Genomic DNA, 19,112 nt, shown 5'->3' with positions numbered 1-19,112 from the left:
ATTCTTTCCACTTCAGGCATTTACGCATTTCTGTTTCTCAGCACATTAAAATTAGCTCATTTTCATTTGAATATCGATTTATCATGTCTTTTTCCATGTATTTATGTAACACCTTTAGCATAATAAAATGGCCAAGGCACTTCAGTTAGATAGTTGAAGTAGGTTTTAGAGAGTCCCTTAAATGAGGAAAGAGAAGGAGAGATCATTTGGAGCAAATTCCAGAACTGAGGGTCTAGATTAAGGCAAGGTAAGCATTTAATGGGGTAATTAAAATCAGGGGTGCTCCAGTTGGCAAAATTAATTCAGTGCAGATATTTGAGACTTGTGGGGCTAGTGGAGAATACGGAGATGAGAAGTGAAGCCATAAGGTATTTGAAACAAAGATGTACATTATATAATTGAGGTGTTACTCACCCACAGCTAGTGGAGGTAAGTGAACAGAACTTTGTGTGAGTAAACTTGGGCTGTAAAGATTTGAATGACATCAAGTTTACAGAAGCTAGAATGTAGGAGACCAGCCAAGGCTGCATTGGAATTATCAAGTTGAATTTGTGTCCTTTGTTGTCTGTGTGATTAGAAATGAGAAAGTACTGGTCGTGCCTAGCAGTGACTAGCTGGTGTTTGTGCATGCGTATGGTCAGTTTTCTTCCTCTTTGTCCTATGTAGTATTTTTCAAAGTCTTTGCAGGGAATCTTGTTTGTCTTGTTGGATGTTGGTGTTGGATCTTCACCCTTTGTGAGGAGCTGGTACAAGGTGTTTACTGGTTTGTAGGCCACTAAGATTCCCAGGGTCTGAGTAGTTGGGTATGCCTTTGATATATGCTGTGGTCGCTATCGTGTCCAGTCGTATAATATTTTCTTTGGGCTTGTCCTTTAAATGCTGGAGGATCGTGCTCTTGGGCTACCTGTTTTGTTTAATTCCTTTAAATAATTGGTTCTGTTCTGCCTTCTGGAATTCTGAGTTGCTGCAGTGTGTTCTTGCCCGTTTAAATAATGTCCTAACACAGCTCCGTTTGTAGATGCTGGAGTGGTTGCTGTTATAATTCAGTATCTGATCAGTATAGGTCTTCCTCCTGTACGTGCTAGTCTGGAGTTCTCTGGTAGGTGTGTGTTCCACTAATTCGTCCAGGAAGGAGAGCCTGCTGTTGTTTTCCTCTTCTTCAATGAACTTTATTCCTGTGAAGATGTTACTGACGTGGTGGTGCGTTTCTTCCAGTTATGTACATTTAATGATGACAAAAAGTGTCATCTACATACCGGGTTGGATGTGGGGAGGGATGTCCATTCTAAGTGTTGCATTACAGTCCTGATATTGGGAACCCTATTGGTATGTCGTTGATTTAACTGTATACTTGAATGTAAAGTGAATTGTGAGGCATAGGTACAGTAGTTTTAATGTGCTGTTGTTGTTGATGCTGCTCGTGTCATCAGGTGTAACCACTTCATTTAATGATGTAGCAATGGTATCCTTGGCTAGGCCAATGTCTATAGATGTGAAGAGTGCTGTTACATCAAATGAAATCATTATTAGCATTCCAGTAGCCTTAATTATTTGCTGTTATCTCACACTAACATTTTCCCACATTATCTCCAGCTGCCAGATATTTTTTCCAACTCATTCAACCTGTCAAGTGTGTCTACATCCTCCTTGTATCCTTTCGTAACAATTTCTCTGCCTTATCTTTGTGTCGCCTGCAGAGTTGACTGCCGTGCCTTTACTCCCTTCATCTCTGCCATTGTTATAAAGTGGAAAAAATTAAGGTGCGCACACAAAGCTCTGCAGGACTCCACTCATTTTTTTTTTAAGATTGATAGAAAATAAAATCCATTTATGTATACTGTCTGTTTTCTGCCAGCCATTCAGCCAATCTTCTGTCCATGCTAATATTTTACCTCTACACACTACCTCCTACTTTGTTCAATAATCTTTTATAAGGAACCTTATCAAATGCCTTCTGGAAATTCCAAGTAACAGTATATTCATATTATTCTTTCAAAGAACTCTAATAAATTGGTTAAACATTTTCCTTTCACAAATCCATGTCGACTCTTCTCAATTTATCCCCCCCCCGAAGTTTTCTTAAGCTCTATGCTATAACCTCCTTTACAATAGATTCTAAAATCTTTGTGATCACAGACATCAAGTAAACTGACCTATAGTTTTTGTTTTTTGCCTCATTTCTTAAATGGAGGAGTTGTAATATCTAATTCCCAGTCCAATGGAATCTTTCCAGAATCTAGTGAATGCTGGAAAATTAACACTAACACATTATCCACCTCATTAGCCCCCCCCCTTTAAGATAATAGGATGAAGTCCATTAGGATGTGGGGATTTGACAGCCCTAAGCTGCATCAGTTTGCACAGTTCTGCTTCCAAAGTGATTGTAATTCATCAAGTTTTCTCCTTGGACTTTAGAAGAATGAGAAGAGTTCTTATTGAATTATTTATGATACTAAAGGGGATTGACAGAGCAGATGTAGAAAGGATGTTTCTTTATGTGGAGCAATCTAGAACAAGAAGTCATAGTTTTAGGAGGAAGGATAGCAGATTTAAAACATAATTGAGAAATTTCTCCTCAAAGGATCTTGAATCTGGAAAATTCAGTGCCCCAGAATGTCATGGATGTTGGGACATTGATTAAATTTAAGTGGAAGGTAGATTTTTTAAAACTGAAACAACTGCAAATGCTGTAAATCAAAAACAAAAACACAAATTGCTGGAAAAACTCAGCAGGTCTGGCAGCATCTGTGGAAATAAATCAGAGTTAACATTTCGGGTTGACTGACTCTTCCTCAGAACAGATAGATTTTTAATTAGTAAAGGGTTGATGGGTTATGGAAATGGGCAGAAAAGTGCGGTTGAGGCAGAGTTGAGATCAACTATGGTCATATCAAATGGCGGAACAGACTGGAGGAGTTAAACCGCTAAGTCCTGCCCCTAGTTTTTACGTTTGTATCCCCATTTCCACCTCCTGATTTATAGTTATTACTGGGATGCTTTCATATTATCTGTAGGGAGGACAGAAGTAAAAATATTTGTTCATTTCATCGGTCACTTCCTTATGTTTCCCTACTGTTAACTCCCAATTCTCACTCCTAAGGAGACAACACTCACTTTTAATCATGGAATTCTACAGTGCAGATAGAGCCCATTTGGTCCGTTGAGTCTGCAACAACCCTCCGAAGACTATCCCACCCAGACCCTATTCCAGCAGCCCCGCATTAAGCATGGCTAATCCACCTAGCCTACCTAGCCCTGGATATTATGGTGTAATTTAGCATGGTCCATCCACCTAACCTTGCACATCTTTGGACTGTGGGAGGAGGAAACCAGAGTATCTAGCGTAAACACACAGTGAGATCATGCAAACTCCACACAGAAAGTCACCAATGGTTGGAGTTGAACCTGGATCCCTGGCACTGTGAGGCAATAGTGCTAACCACTGTGCCACCATGCTACCCATTGCCCTCTACTTTTTAAACATTTGCCGTCTATTTCTACATTCATAACCAGCTTAACCTCCTCCTCTAAAAGATTGATCAGTCATTAGGACTCAACAGGGTCACTGGACCCAAAACACTAACTCTGCTGCCTGACCTGCTGAGTGTCTCTAAAATTTCTGATTTTTTTTTTCCTGATTTCCAGCATCGGTATTTTTTAATATAAATTAGTCACTCTTTACTGTGCTTTATAATTTGACCAATCAACTGATCTGTTGCTCATCTTTTCAAGTATACAATTTTTCTTCAGATTTGATTATTCATTAATGTTTTTAGATGTAGACTGTTTTGTAAGAATACTCTTATTCTGAGTATTCTAAATTATACTCATAAATGTCTGCTGATTTTTTTTTCTCTATTTACATATCCCCTAGCATATTATCCCAGTTCACTTCAACTAGCTCAGTTTACATGCCTGTACAGTTGCCCTTATTTAGGTTTAAAACACTAATCTTCGACTCATTCATCTACCATTCAAGCTTATTGTGGTCACTGCTACTTAGGGGGGGTGTTTACTCTGTTTTCATTGTGAAATATGAAAGGATTATTTAACTTATTTTTCTAATCAACCTGTTCAGGGATGTTATTACACACCCCTGGAAATGAGTATTTAATGGCAGGTTGAAATATGGTCTCTGGTTTGTTCCAGAGCCAAAGTTACAAATCTAATATTGTAATCAATTACAGTTATATGCTGCTCCTATGTGTACATCGTATTTTTTCAATTACTAATGAGTAGTGAAAATATCAACATTTTTGCTTGATTCATCATTGTCTCATCCATATATCTGATTGCAGGTAGGTATATATTTCATTTTGTGTTGCTTTGAAGCAAGATGTTGTGGAACGATACAAAAACAATACATTTTGAGGTGATACTTGTTACTCTCAGGCCAGAGTTGCAGTTTATTCTGTACTTTTTTTGTCCCAATCTACATAACATTAGGGATTTTGTTCCATTTCTTAACATACTTGGCTTCACTTTATGTACTTGTTAATCTGTATTTTAAATAAAATATCAATGGTATGGCAAATTTCCCTCCCATGAATGCAAACGGCAAGATTTATACCTAAACAAGTAAATGGAAGTAGATTTCTTTTAAAATCAGAAGGCAACTTTTTTATTGGCAACTCTTTACAGATTTTTTATTTCTCTTCTACAAATTGCTAACATTGTTTTAACATGCTACTTCAGAAGTATATTCTATCATCATTCTTCATAAGTGTCTTGTTATAACGTATTTTCATTTCTACGTCCACCTCAAGGAAGCACAGGTCCTACTTCCGCTGTCCCCATACCTCCCAAACAACTGGATGGATTAAATATGAGCAAAATGCTGGATATCCCAGCAGGACTGGTAATATCTGAATAGAAACTCAGCAACATTACTCTCCTCTTTGGATTAGCCATTTAACTGCCTTCCAAACTCAACATTGAATGGAATTTAATGCCAACCTGTGTGGTACATTTGGCGGCAGGAGCTATTCAGTTGGTTGGGAGGGTAGTGAATGGGAACTCCACTGCCTTTCAGTTTCCACATCAATTAAGTCCTTGGCAGGAAAGGCTATGGTTGACTTGATTGCCCTGTTACCAGTTGAGACCCTTAACTGGACAAATAATGCAGGCTGTATGCAGGCCTTGGTGGGGTGAGGCTCTTATTGAAGGCCACTCTGCCTGATTTAAGGATCCAGCATCAGTTAAAAGCTCAGGAATACAGAATCACTGTATCCTACCTGGTGCCTTGCTGTCAGTGCTTATCCCAGTCAGCCCTTCCCTTCTAGCCAGTAGATAAGATCCCTGTTGCCTCCTTTCAATCCAGCCAATTCAGTTCAGCAACTTCAGATCATAACCCCGATCACATGTTTTTTCTTTTTTTTTGTTGTTGAATGACAGCTGTTGTCTACTTGCACAGCCTGCTGCAGGAGAATTGGCAGTGTATGTAGCCTTGCTAGAACAGAATAAATTTCTTTCTTTGTCTGTTCTTGAAAAGAGTTGGCTGAGAAATGACTTGATTAGACCTTTTTAAGATTACTACATTTTTCTGAAAGACTAACACAAAAAAGTGTTTCCACTTCGTGGGGAATTAAATATTAACTCTTTTTATTGTATTTTTAATTGTGGCTGCAATTCTGGTCTCCATCCGATTGGAAAGATGTTGTGAAACTTGAAAGGGTTCAGAAAAGATTTACAAGAATGTTGCCAGAGTTGGAGGATTTGAGCTATAGGGAGAGGTTGAATAGGCTGGGGCTGTTTTCCCTCAGCATCAGAGGCTGAGGGGTGACCTTATAGAGGTTTATAAAATCATGAGGGGCATGGATAGGATAAATAGACAAAGTCTTTTCCCTGGACTGGGGGAGTCCAGAACTAGAGGGTTTAGGGTGAGAGGGGAAAGATATAAAAGAGACCTACAGTACAACTTTTTCGCGCAGAGAGTGATAAATGTCTGGAATGAGCTGCCAGAGGAAGTGGTGGAGGCTAGTACAATTGCAACATTTAAAAGGCATCTGGATGGGTATATGAATAGGAAGGATTTGGAGAGATATGGGCCAGGTGCTGGCAGATGGACCTAGATTGGGTTGGGATATCTGGTTGGCATGCACGAATTGGACCGAAGGGTCTGTTTCCATGCTGTACATCTCTATGACTGTATGATTAAATAGAGAAAGGACAGTTTTAAAACCAAGGATTGTGGAAAGCATGGCTGCACTTTTTAAAATAAAGCCACCAACTCTCAACGTAAGGGCAGCACGGTGGCTCAGTGGTTAGCACTGCTACCTTACAGCACCAGGGTCCCTGGTTCGATTCCAGCCTTGGGCGACAGTGTGGAGTTTACACATTCTCACCGTGTCTGCGTGGATTTCCTCTGGGTGCTCTGGTTTCCTCCCACAGTCCAAAAATGTGCAGATCTGGTGAATTGGCCATGGTAAATTGTCCATAGTGTTAGGTGCATTAGTCAGAGGGAAATGGGTTTGGGTGGGTTACTATTTGGAGGGACGGTTTGGACTTGTTGGGCCGAAGGGCCTGTTTCCACACTAGATAATTTAATCTACTGAAGTGATGTTTACACCACTGCTTGTTCAAGAAGTGGGAGTGAGGGTGAAGATACTGCAGATAATTGGAGCCAAAGAATGTTTACAAAGGAAGATTTGGCCAATTACAAATCGCTGATTCGTCTGGGGAGTAGTGACCAATTGTCAATGACAAATGTCTTCTACCTGTCACCAACAGTATGATTGGCTCCAAGGTAGCTACATAGCTTGTGGGTGTGAATGATAAGGTCAGAAGCCTTCAAACCTCCAAAGAAGAGAGGCAGTGCCTGTTTCTCTGCAGTAAAAATACCTGAAGCCTGAAGAAAGCTAGTTCCTAATAATTGAACAAAAATATCAGGATTCTGCTCTAAAGAACATTGTAATTTATATCTTCATTTGCAAGCTTTCACCTTGATGCGTAAAATGTTGTTTCACTTGAGTAAAGGAAAGCTACAGTATGTATTGTCTTGGCAAGACTTTGGTGGACTCTAACCTTCCAGTTTATTTAAATGCTTTGGTGGAGTCCATGTCTGCTCTAGTACATTCTTTAATCATGCATATTGAGTCATTTTAATGAGGCTTTTGTGGCTAGCATCCTCAGACAAACAAATCATTAAGTTGGTGCTGTGGGTTGCATACTTTTTTTTGAGATTATGTTGCAACTGCATAATAGCTGTATATGTAATCGTCATCTGTTGACAAATAGTTCATTCCTAATAACACCAGCTTCACATTGCGGATTTAAATTTAAATTACAATGATGCAATTATTCCATCTGAGAATACCTTCCAAGCAACCCAGGCAAAGTTGAAGGTTTGTGTGACCACTATTATATTGAAAGGATTTCTACTCTTGACCCACCTCTAGTTTGACCTTCAGACTATCCTTCCTTGAAGAAGCTCTCTTCCTCCCTCTACAAGGATTTCAGTGAGTCTCTTTCTCACTGCACCCCCCAGGTCATCTCCTCTGCACAGAAGCTCTTCAGCCACGTTCTCAAACAGACTCGACCTCCTTCCACCTATCACATCTCCATCGCCCCTCCCCCAAGTCCCTCCTCCCTACCTTTTATCTTAGCCTGCTGGACACACTTTCCTCATTCCTGATGAAGGGCTTGTGCCCGAAACATCGAATTTCCTGTTCCTTGGATGCTGCCTGACCTGCTGCGCTTTAACCAGCAACACATTTTCAGCTTCAGACTATCAGCCATTGTATTAGATCTAATGTCTGTTTTGATTATCTGGTATTTATGAATATTGTCTCTGATTAGAGTTTCATTTCTGTCATTTCTGTTTTACCATTCCTCCCATGAAAAAAAGCAGCTTTATGAAAATGTGGTATTGTGCTATAAGTGTGGCCTGCCCAAGAGTATTGCAATTCCTATCATAAAGACCATAGCTTTGGATAACTTACCCTATCTTTAAAGAATCAAAGAATCATCCCGCCTGAAAATTAGATCAAAGTTTCGGACTGAGTAGTCTGAATAATATTATAATATATTAAAATAGGAGCAGAGTCAGGTAGTGTTGCTTCTGGATTCAGCTGATAAGCAGTGGTTGTCTCACTGCTACTCATATATTGGTGAATTAATGGTGAAATGCTCACTGGGATAGGTCATTTTCTGGTTACATAGCTCTAAAATGACTAAGTGGAACACTGACAGTTAAAGGCACATACCAGGTTTATACCTGTCACTTTTATTTCTGGTTGATTAATCCTATTCTGAACAGACCTTATGATTATTGCAATACTCATTACATTTTGTGAAGAGGAAAGCAGAGGACTAAGATAAACTAGGTTAGCAGTGGAATTGCATTAAGCATCTGTTGCTATTGCACAATTTGACTGAAGATATAACCTTATCAGAAATTTGATTAATATTGACAACACAAAATATAACCTTATGTCTTACTCAGTTCTTTTAAAATTGAGCCTGTTGAACATATCTGGAATTTGTGGAGTACTGAAATTCTGTGTTTTTAGTTTCTTATGTTCTCACTTTAAACAAATTTTGCTTTTTGATATGATACTTTTAACCTGGATGAATGTTACATTAAGGCATATATTTTTGTTAGGATGACCAGGTAATTTCAATAGCATATGAAGGGTTCCCTTCCTGACCATCGATAAGGTGACCTTGCAAATTTCTTCATTCAAGATACCAGAAAATAATTCTTCTGTGTTTTATTCTCCTGTGCAGTAATAAATTACACTGTTAGAGGCACTTCCATGTTTTTTTGAAATCAGGAGTGGTATGGATTAGTTGTCACCAAGTAATAGGCAAAAATCTGCAGGCAAGCTCAAAGCCTTTGTGCCAGATATATAACTAAGGTTTGATGGAGGATTGAATCAGCATTCACTCTGTATTACTGTATGTTAATGCTATACCTCATATTTTGAATAAAAAAATTAAAACTGTTTATGAAAGATAGAATTGAGACATTAACAATGTATTAAATTCAAGCATTTTAATAAATGCTACCAAGTAGACTTTTTAGAGTGGAAAGGGAACAGTATATATTGTGTGAATAAAAATCCCCTATAGATCAGCTATTGATTTAGTTCTTTTAACCTCAATATTTAAAAGGGTTTTGACAAAAATAACTTCTAAATATTATCATTCTAATTAAGTTCACTTTTTTCTTTACCAACAGTGGTAATGTAGTCATAGAAACAAAATTCTATGATGATGACCTTCTTGTAAGTACTTCCAAAGTCAGACTGTTCTACGTCTGAAGTGAATTCTCTACTGTTTGGTACGAAATGTCTTGCTGATGGCAGATAGATGAGACACTTTTCAGCGTCATGTGACCAATGGACCAGCTGTACCTGGATGGCACCTGGCAAATTAGACTCTTCAGAATTGAGTTAGAAGATTGAATATGCAAGACTCTACAAAAGAACGAACTTTTGTGATGGAAATATGGGCAGTAACACTTAATACTGTACTTTCTTGAGACCAATATTGTACATTATTTTAAATGCTATTTGTTTTGCTTCAAATCTGTACACACTGCTTACCTTCCTTAATTTGTACCATGCATAGTTACACTTCAAGTTACTTTAGAATTCTGTCTATGTTAATTATTTAGTTTTTTTATTGACTACTGTAATTTGTGACACATTCTTCAGTTGTAACAAAGTGTAAAATACTCCTAGTATGTTACATAAGGTTATAATCCATAATTAAGTAAATGATAGGACTGAGCAAGATTGCAGTCTTAAAGAAATAAAAGCTGTTGCTTCTGTATTTTAAAGTCAAATTTAGTTAATTAATACTGTACATAATTGTGCAGTATCATTTTATAGCATGTTTTGGCTACAATTTTTTAAGGTCCAGTATTAAATGAGTTATCCTTAAGTAAGCATTCTAAGTAAAGAATCTCGTTTTTAAAAAAAACTATAGGATTGTAAACAGCATAAATGTTTCTATGCAATTGGAGACTCAACGCAAAATATGTTCAGTATGTTAGTGAAAGATGGAAGAAGTCACTCATCTGGCAGCACATTGGTTGACAACAACCACTGCATCCCGTAAGTAACTGACCCACTTTTTTCCTTTATTTTCCATGTGTTTTAGCATGCAATAGTAAACTTTAAGTGGGGACACAAAACATAGTAAAATTTTGAAATTTATTTGCATAAATGTGACTCTCACCAGAAAATTATTAGCTGCAGTGTAACTGTCCTATTCAAAATCTTTTGCCTGAATGTGTCTTCCTTCATTTGTCCTCTCAATCCTTAGAAGTCAATCTAGCTGCATTTTCCCCTACTTTCAGGAATACCTAACCTCTGTCCAGCATCATGACTGATATTAGCACTTATAATGCAAGCCCTTTGGTGACAGAAATTAGAAATTTTAATGCAGTATATTCTAAATTGATGGTACAATGGTCCAGGCATTCCTCTGACACACTTTCTTCTCCTCTCTTATCCTTCCCATCATACCGCCACGTACTTCAGAACGTGGTTAGATATATTTAATTGTTGCATTCTCTTTAAAAATATTTTTTGTTTATGATTTTGATCACTGAATCATAGAATGGGCACTACTTGACTGGCGTTAGGTTGGCTGTGAACACACTTTTGTTCACAGGTTGTCCGACCTGTGAATAGTAAATTAAAGTTTTCCAAGGACTTTGCAATCTTCTTGCCAGAGCTATCTGGCTAGAAAAAATATTTTCTCACAGTCTTGTGCCATTTTTAGCAAATACAGTATAATTATTATTCCTTATGTTGAGTGGTTGAGACTATTGCAACTGATGGTTGACATATTGCTGCACTTCATTTTGATGTCCTGATGCCAAACAGATTTACGAATGGTCCTATGAATGTCTTTCAATTTACATCCCTCTCATGTTTTGTGTGAAAGCCATATTGAAGTGAAAAAGCAGGTCATCAATGGAGGTCAGTGGTCTGAACTGAATATTTTGCCTACATTTTGTAGTCATAAGTGAACAAGTGGTGCTCATCATTCATTCACCCAGAGAGTGGTGGCTGTGTGGAATGCTTTGCCCCGGAGGGCAGTGGAGGCCCAGTCTCTGGATTCATTTTAGAATGAGTTGGATAGAGCTCTCAAGGATAGTGGAATCAAGGGTAATGGAGATAAGGCAGGAACAGGATACTGATTAAGGATGATCAGCCATGATCATATTGAATGGTGGTGCAGGCTCGAAAGGTAGAATGGCCTACTCCTGCACCTATTGTCTATTATATTTACAAACAAGCTTCCTGTGCATGTTTGTGCTGTAAATTGTGTTGATCATAAATCCAAAATGACATGTTGTGCTGTACAGCAGAGTTTGGATTTTATTTCACAAAATCCATATGTCTAATTAACTTAAGTTACTGATAGATGGTTAATTTGAGGATTAATTATAATTGCTCATTTTACTGTTTGATTCTCTGGTTATTTAATTATGTCAGAAATTACCAGTCATTGAGTACAATTTGATCAACTACTTTGAAAAATTCCCTTGAAGGCATGGATATTGGTAAGAAATGTGGGAAGATATGGGGAAATTGAAATCAGAATCTTAACAAGGAAAAAAATTGATTTTTTTTCCCTCCGGAGGTTTATTTACCAATTTCAGACTCTCTGTAATGGGCAACAGTTACCTATTTCCTTATATTATATTGTAATATCCAAACTCCCCTCACTTCTATATAGCTTCCAGTTCTCTTTCTGTGAGAAACTAGAAGGTGCCAATTCGCAAATGAATGTCAGAGTGGTTTGCTGCTTGTTTCTCTGGGTCTTCATCTAAATCTTTCTCTATCACAATGTCCCAGTCTGCTCCATGGACACTATACTCCTCCACCCTTTCCCCAAGTAAGTCAGCATTGCCAGACCAGCAGCCTCACTACATCATCATGTCTGCTCTTGGACCATTGCAGCCCTTCAGGATTTCATTTTAGAACTCAGGGACATCTACAACTTACAAACTGGTATCAAGTCACTTTGCGCATAGAGACACAAGTGTTTCTCATGCACCCATTTATCATGGGTCTTAACTTTGTTTGTTAGCACTCACTCTCCTTGCGGGTTTAGTAGCCTCTGTGACTTTCATTGCTTCTTAGTGCTTATGTAGAAGTGGCATTATGTCACAGTTCACAGGATTGATCAGCCAATGGAATGGGCATATTGTCCAGTGGCACTGTGTTCCATCAAAGGTTATGTCAGTAGCCCATGTGGCAAATACATTACATTTGCTTCAATTGAATGACCATGTCAGAAAGTCAAAAGGAACCAGATCTCATTATGGTCAAGGAGGACTACAGTCGATCGGGGTCTGGATACAGTTGATCAAGGGACTCATACGATTTCAGTCTGGTATGAGGAGATGTGATAAAACACGATACTGAGAGATGATGAAGATGGATAAAAGAGTAGTCAGTGGTGATGCAGGAGAAGAGAAGTTCAGGTGAGTGAGTAAGAAATGCAGAAGACAACAAGGGTTAGGAGTTTAGGAGGATTAGGTGAGTGAGAACCAATGAATGAACTGGATATTTGCAATAATGAGAACAATAGTCCTAGAGCTTGGTGATGGATATGTGCAGTGGCAGAATTAGAGTGCATGATGGACCAATAAACATGAGGTAACAGAGAGATGATGGTAGCACTTACCCTTGAGGGGCACAAAGGTCAGTCACCATCCTTTGACGCCATGTAAACTCACATGAGACATTGCACTTACCTGGGCCACTGTTTCAGTCTATGCTGTCTGGGACTAGTGGTGTAGTCTCCTTTACATATCTGGGCTGGTAGCAAAGGTGAAATGTAATAATCAAACAGTAGTGGGGTTTGCAAAGAAACAAAGTGGAGTTGGAGCATGAAAACGTGCAACAAGAAGGCATTGGTGTACTGGGGGTTGGAGAGGGCCGAGGTGTGAATGTGTTCCAATGAACGAATAGTCTGGTCTGTACGGCAAAATCCATCATTTAAGATGGATAATCACAGTGTTGTCAAAGTGTGTATGTCCAACAACAGAGCTGTACAGATTCAGCTGACACATGTCTGGATTCAGTTGGTGAATCATATGAAGAGGGTTTTCAAACATTGGGATAACTGAGTATCTGTTGGAATTGGCGTCAATGTCCCAGTGGCCAAATGAAGCGTTCTGCGAGATAACTGCAGCTTCAGTGGTGAAGGGAGCAGATGCACTGATTGGACTTCATCACATCTTTTGTTTTATCTGCACCATCTTTAATGCAGGTAACTGACTCTACATATGTGCATGTTTGGGACCTGTACCAAATATTGCACCCCAACTTAATGGAATACTCAGAAATTCCATCTCTGTATAAACAGTCTAGCAATAATACCACTGGGCAATCTCCCCTTTGATAAGTGCAATACTAATTTAACAACTAAAAGTCCCACAGTTAGAGAGATGGTAACAATGTCATCACCACCATAACTTTATAAACAGTCTATATTAATAATAACAATAATTATATTTTATTCAAGAAATATCCTTCAAACCTAAAGGCTGAATTATGGTGTGATCCGCATCAAGAAATTTATATATGGACTAAGTCATCAGGTTATAAACATCCAAACGTAATAAAAGTAATCAAATGCAGCAGGTAACAAAGTGTATAATAATTAAGGCTATTAATGTATAGTTTTCATAAAAAACTGAACCAATATGCAGAATTCAATTCATAAAACATCAGTAAATTGCCAGAATGCTATACAATAAAAATGAAATTTGATTTAGCCATTGTAAATCTATTGTAAATGTTTGTTTTTGTTGTTTTGAAGGAAGAACTTAACATGTACAGAGACATATATGACAGTCTCAGTGCTATTGTTTTAGTGCTCCTAATCGAAGAGGGTATGTTTAATCTGAACCTTCATTTCGTTAATTCCATAAGGTACCTGTAATACTTCAACAAGTCAGCAGGGGGCTCTAGAATTGAACTACAAACGTGATACAGAAACTAGACTAGACATTGCCATTAAGTTTCTGGATTAGTGGTGCTGGAAGAGCACAGCAGTTCAGGCAGCATCCAAGGAGCAGCAAAATCGACGTTTCAGGCAAAAGCCCTTCATCAGGAATAAAGGCAGAGAGCCTTAAGCGTGGAGAGATAAGCTAGGGGAGGGTGGGAGTGGGGAGAAAGTAGCATAGAGTACAATAGGTGAGTGGGGGAGAGGATGAAGGTGATAGGTCAGGGAGGAGAGGGTGGAGTGGATAGGTGGAAAAGGAGATAGGCAGGTGGGACAAGTCATGGGGACAGTGCTGAGCTGGAAGTTTGGAACTAGGGTGAGGTGGGGGAAGGGGAAAATGAGGAAACTGTTGAAGTCCACATTGATGCCCTGGGGTTGAAGTGTTCCGAGGCAGAAGATGAGGCGTTCTTCCTCCAGGCGCGGGTGGTGAGGGAGCGGCGGTGAAGGAGGCCCAGGGCCTCCATGTCCTCGGCAGAGTGGGAGGGGGAGTTGAAATGTTGGGTCACGGGGCGATGTGGTTGATTGGTGCAGGTGTCCCGGAGATGTTCCCTAAAGCACTCTGCTAGGAGGGGTCCAGTCTCTCCAAGGAGGAGACTACATCGGGAGCAACGGATATAATAAATGATATTAGTGGATGTGCAGGTAAAACTTTGATGGACGTGGAAAGCTCCTTTAGGGCCTTGGATAGAGGTGAGGGAGGAGGTGTGGGTGCAGATTCCTGTGCAATGTCAAGTTACTATTGAGGAGGAATTAATCTTGGTTTCAGTAGGTAAAATTTAGTAGTGAACTTAAAATTGATTAATAAAAAAATGCATTTAAAAGGTTTTAGCTTTTTTTGTGTGAATTATAAATAACTATTATATTTTACAGCTTAAAACATATACCATGGAGATCCAAGATGGGCGACGATCTGAGAGGTCTGCTGTGTTGGGGTCTGTGCCATACCCCAGCAAGGTGGACCTTGCTTTACCCACCCCTTGCTAACCACCTCCAGGAGAAAATTTGATAATATAGAGTCATTGAATATCTAGAGCTTCTAAAACTGTAATTTGAAAGCTCTAAGACCAGAATAAATTGAATAAAGGAAAAGGGGCGAAAGGAGTACAGCAGGTAGGGCACTCCCCTACTATGTTAGAACCATTGCTCAAACTCCTGTGGTGGCTCCGTTGGATTCAACGGAGCAGCAGTGTTTACTCTCGGAGTTTGCTAAACTCTGAGAAAAAAGTCGAGACAGCGCTGGTGCTGATCTCTGCCATGCTGCCATGGCAGTGTTGTGTTTGCCTTACGGAGCGATGGTCTATAATTTTGATTTGGCAGAAAAGGCAAAGGACTTTGTGAACTCTTTGAAATAAAGAACTGGGGTGGGAGGGTGCGGGGAGAAGGGACAGCATTATGGACAATTGTGTAGTTTTTCTTTATTTTCTCTGCCCTTTTTTTTCTCTCCCTTTTTGTGGTTATCTGTCTTACAGGTTCTCTACTGCCCTGGTGTAAAACCTGATTTATTTAACATTTTGGTCGGTTGGTTATTATCTGAGGGTTTTAGTTTTTGCTGTTCTTCTCCATACACCTTAACCACAGATATAACCACCTCCAATCCAGAATAACCTACCTCCAATGTGAAGAAGCATGAGCAGGAGATCCAAACACTGAACCGATGAGTGGAAGTAGTCAAGCAGAGGACCACAGCATCGGAGACTGCAGCGGTGAACGCAGGAGGACGGATCCGAACGTTGGAAAGCTGGTTTTGGGTCCTTCAAGAACAAGTGGACAACCTGAAACTAAAAGGAAAACTTAAGGCTCCTGGATCTCCCAGAACACGAGGAAGGCAAGGATCACATTGGATTCCTGGAGAAGTGGCTTCCAAAGTTCCTGGGCCTGAAGATAGAGTTGGCTGTGGTGAGTGTGGAGCGGGCCCACCAGATTGCAACATGCAGGTCCAGGTCAGATCCGTGTCCCCGCTCGGTCCTAGTGCGACTCCAGCACTATAAAGAAAAACCATTAATGACTGAAACAGCCAGAAAACTGAGATGGGATCCACAGGCTTTAACATACAAAGGCTCAAGAATAATGTTCTTTCAAGACTTCTCTGGAACCATAATTAAGAGGAGAAAGGCATTTGATGAAGTTAAGAGGAAATTAAGAGACCTAAATATTCAATGTTCCTTGAGGTACCCGGTGGTAGTGCATTTCGCTTACAGAGGAATGGTCTATAATTGCAAATCGGCAGAAATGGTAAAGGACTTTGTGAACTGTTTGAAATAAAGAACTCGGGTCAGGGGTCGTGGGGTAAGGGGCACCGTTATGGACAATGGTGTCATTTTTTAAATTTTCTCTGCCCTTTTTTGTGGTTATCTGACTCACAGATTCTGTACTGCCTTGGTGTAAAACCTGATTTATTTAACAATTTGGTTGGTTGGTTATTATCTGAGGGTTTTTTTTGTTGTTCTTTTCTGGATTGGGGGTGGCTTTATCTGTGGTTTAGATGTATGGAGAAGAGGTGTGGAGGGGGGAGGGTAGGTGTCCATTGTTAACCCTCAGGAATGTAAATAACATGTTTTCTTTGTCTGCGAATTGCCTGGAACTGGGTCACAGCCTCAGCTGGAACGAGTCAGGATGGTTGCAAGGATTGAGAGCATTGTCCCCTATGGGCAAGGTGGGAGATCTCATGTGAATTTGGGTTCATTTGGATATTTGTTTAAGTTAAATGCAGTGGTTAGTTTTTTAGTTATATATATTTTTCAAAGGAGTTAATGCTTTTTTCATTCGCTGCACCTCAGATAAGCTTCCTCCCTGTGGGAAACCACAGGCTGCCCTGGACGGCCATGTGATCTGTTTAGATGGTGCACCTGGAATGTAAAAGGGAACCACTCCACCATTTAAAAGAAAGAAGGTACTTTCAAGCCTTAAGAAGGAAAGGGCTGACATCGCCCTGCTGCAGGAGACACATTTAACTGATCAGGAATATCTGAAACTGCAGCAGGGGTTTTATGATAGGGTGTTCTTCTCCTCCTTTAGCTCTAAAAGAAGAGGAGTGGCTATACTGGTAAGAAGGAGCCTCCCATTCCAGGTAACTGAGCAAATTAAGGATGATCATGGACGGTCCAACATTTTAAAATCTCTAATACAAGGAGAAGAGAATGGCATCCTGAATGTTTATTATCCCCCAGCACACCTTCTTAAATTTCTCATTGATGCAGTTACTAAATTAATTAATCTTGGGGTGCACTGTATGATCATAGGAGATTTTAACCACCTAATGGATCCTGGCGAAGACAAGATGCCAAGGGCCTAGCAGGCACACCCATGCAGCCTGGGCAGTTGGTGGACTTGTATGAAGAGTTGGGATTGATGGATGTGTGGGGGTATCTCTACCCTAATGGAAAAGACTTTACTTTCTATTCCAACCCACACAAGTGCTACATGCAAATTGACATGTTCTTTATGCCGTCGGTCTGTTTGGACAGAAATTGGCTTGCAAAATTGGAAATATAACTATCTCGGACCATGCGCCAGTGTATTTAGATGGGTGATGGAATAGATGTACAGCACTGGCACATGGACCCATTCCCGTTAAGTGATAGCAAATTTGCTGAGTACATTACAAGAGTTCAGGGTCTTCTGGGATATCAATTTGCATACAGCCAGTAATCCATTGGTACTTTGGGAGATCACTAAAGCATACTTATGAGGCTTGGTCATTTCATGTTCAACAACTAGAAGGAGGTAGAGGGGTGAGCAGCAACAGATGCTGGAGGCCTGGCTGAAGTTAGCTGAAGAAACATTATAATAGGCCTTCAGTGGTCAAGCTGCAGTAGGTCACGGCTCTCCAGGCTGCTTTTGACTCAGTGCACATACAGGTGGCAAAAAAAATCTCTTTTGCTAAATAAAGGTTACTTGAATTTGGAGATAAGCCAGGTAGATATTTGACTTAACTGGCTATTGTGCTTCACAATCCATTTCATCTATCAGAAAGAGGACCAACACAGTTACCCATGAGTTGAAGAGGATCAGTGCTAGATTTTGAGAATACTTTGTAGAGTTATACCGATCAAAGGGCTGCTAAGACAGTGCAGTGAGAATTCAGTCCTTTTTTGAGAACCTGGACCTCCCCAGTATAAATGTCGAACAGGCCACTCTGTTAAATGCACCTGTAATGATACAAGAGGTGCAGGCAGCAATAAAGCATCTCCAGGGTGGCAAAGCACCAGGGCCAGATGGATTCCTGAGTGAGTTTTATAAGAAATTCATTTGTGTGTTGGCGGAGCCACTTCTGGGGATGTACAGTCATTCATATACTCAGGATTGTCTCCCACCCTCTCTTAGAAAGGTTAATAACTCTGTCATTTTAAAGAAGGGGAAAGGCCCTGAAGAATGTGCTTCACACAGACCAATTTCATTGTTGAATGTGGACTTTAAAATTCTGTCAAAGATGCTGGACCTGAGATTGGAAAAGCCCAATATTATAAAAGAAGATCAGACAGATTTTATCAAGGGCTGGAGCTCTTCCAACAATATCAGGAGGGTACTGAACATAGTGAAAGTATGCCAGCAAAGATTGATCCCAGGTTTGGTGGTCCTAGAACGCTTTGGACTGAGGGGAGCCTTTGCTAGGTGAGTGGTGGTGTTGTGTTTTTTTTAGTAAAAAGTGAGGTCTGCAGATGCTGGAGATCACAGCTGCAAATGTGTTGCTGGTCAAAGCACAGCAGGCCAGGCAGCATCTCAGGAATAGAGAATTCGACGTTTCGAGCATAAGCCCTTCATCAGGAATGAGGAGAGTGTGCCAAGCAGGCTAAGATAAAAGGTAGGGAGGAGGGACTTGGGGGAGGGGCGATGGAGGTGGGATAGGTGGAAGGAGGTCAAGGTGAGGGTGATAGGCCGGAGTGGGGTGGGGGCGGAGAGGTCAGGAAGAGGATTGCAGGTTAGGAGGGCGGTGCTGAGTTGAGGGAACCGACTGAGACAAGGTGGGGGGAGGGGAAATTAGGAAACTGGAGAAATCTGAATTCATACCTTGTGGTTGGAGGGTTCCCAGGCAGAAGATGAGGCGCTTCTCCTCCAGCCGTCGCGTTGTTATGTTCTGCCGGTGGAGGAGTCCAAGGACCTGCATGTCCTCGGTGGAGTGGGAGGGAGAGTTAAAG

At 40.3% G+C, this 19,112-nt stretch overlaps 1 protein-coding gene and 1 long non-coding RNA gene across 2 annotated transcripts in view; one reads left to right on the top strand and one right to left on the bottom strand.

Moving 5' to 3' along the window:
- pde6d (phosphodiesterase 6D, cGMP-specific, rod, delta) overlaps nucleotides 1-10,141 on the top strand; it is a 64,521-nt gene extending 54,380 nt beyond the window's left edge. The window contains exon 5 of the mRNA XM_060834798.1: nucleotides 9,182-10,141. Coding sequence (XP_060690781.1) covers nucleotides 9,182-9,263 — 82 coding nt within the window. The 3' untranslated portion in view covers nucleotides 9,264-10,141. The remainder of the gene's footprint in view (nucleotides 1-9,181) is intronic.
- Nucleotides 10,142-15,720: 5,579 nt separating this feature from the next.
- The window catches only part of LOC132821881 (uncharacterized), a 44,472-nt gene continuing 41,080 nt past the window's right edge, over nucleotides 15,721-19,112 (bottom strand). Inside the window, exon 3 of the long non-coding RNA XR_009645364.1 lies at nucleotides 15,721-15,959. This is a non-coding gene — a long non-coding RNA (uncharacterized LOC132821881). The remainder of the gene's footprint in view (nucleotides 15,960-19,112) is intronic.

This window comes from Hemiscyllium ocellatum, chromosome 13, assembly GCF_020745735.1.
Source record: "Hemiscyllium ocellatum isolate sHemOce1 chromosome 13, sHemOce1.pat.X.cur, whole genome shotgun sequence".
Lineage (NCBI taxonomy): Eukaryota > Metazoa > Chordata > Chondrichthyes > Orectolobiformes > Hemiscylliidae > Hemiscyllium > Hemiscyllium ocellatum.
This window is presented reverse-complemented; position numbering and strand designations above follow the sequence as displayed.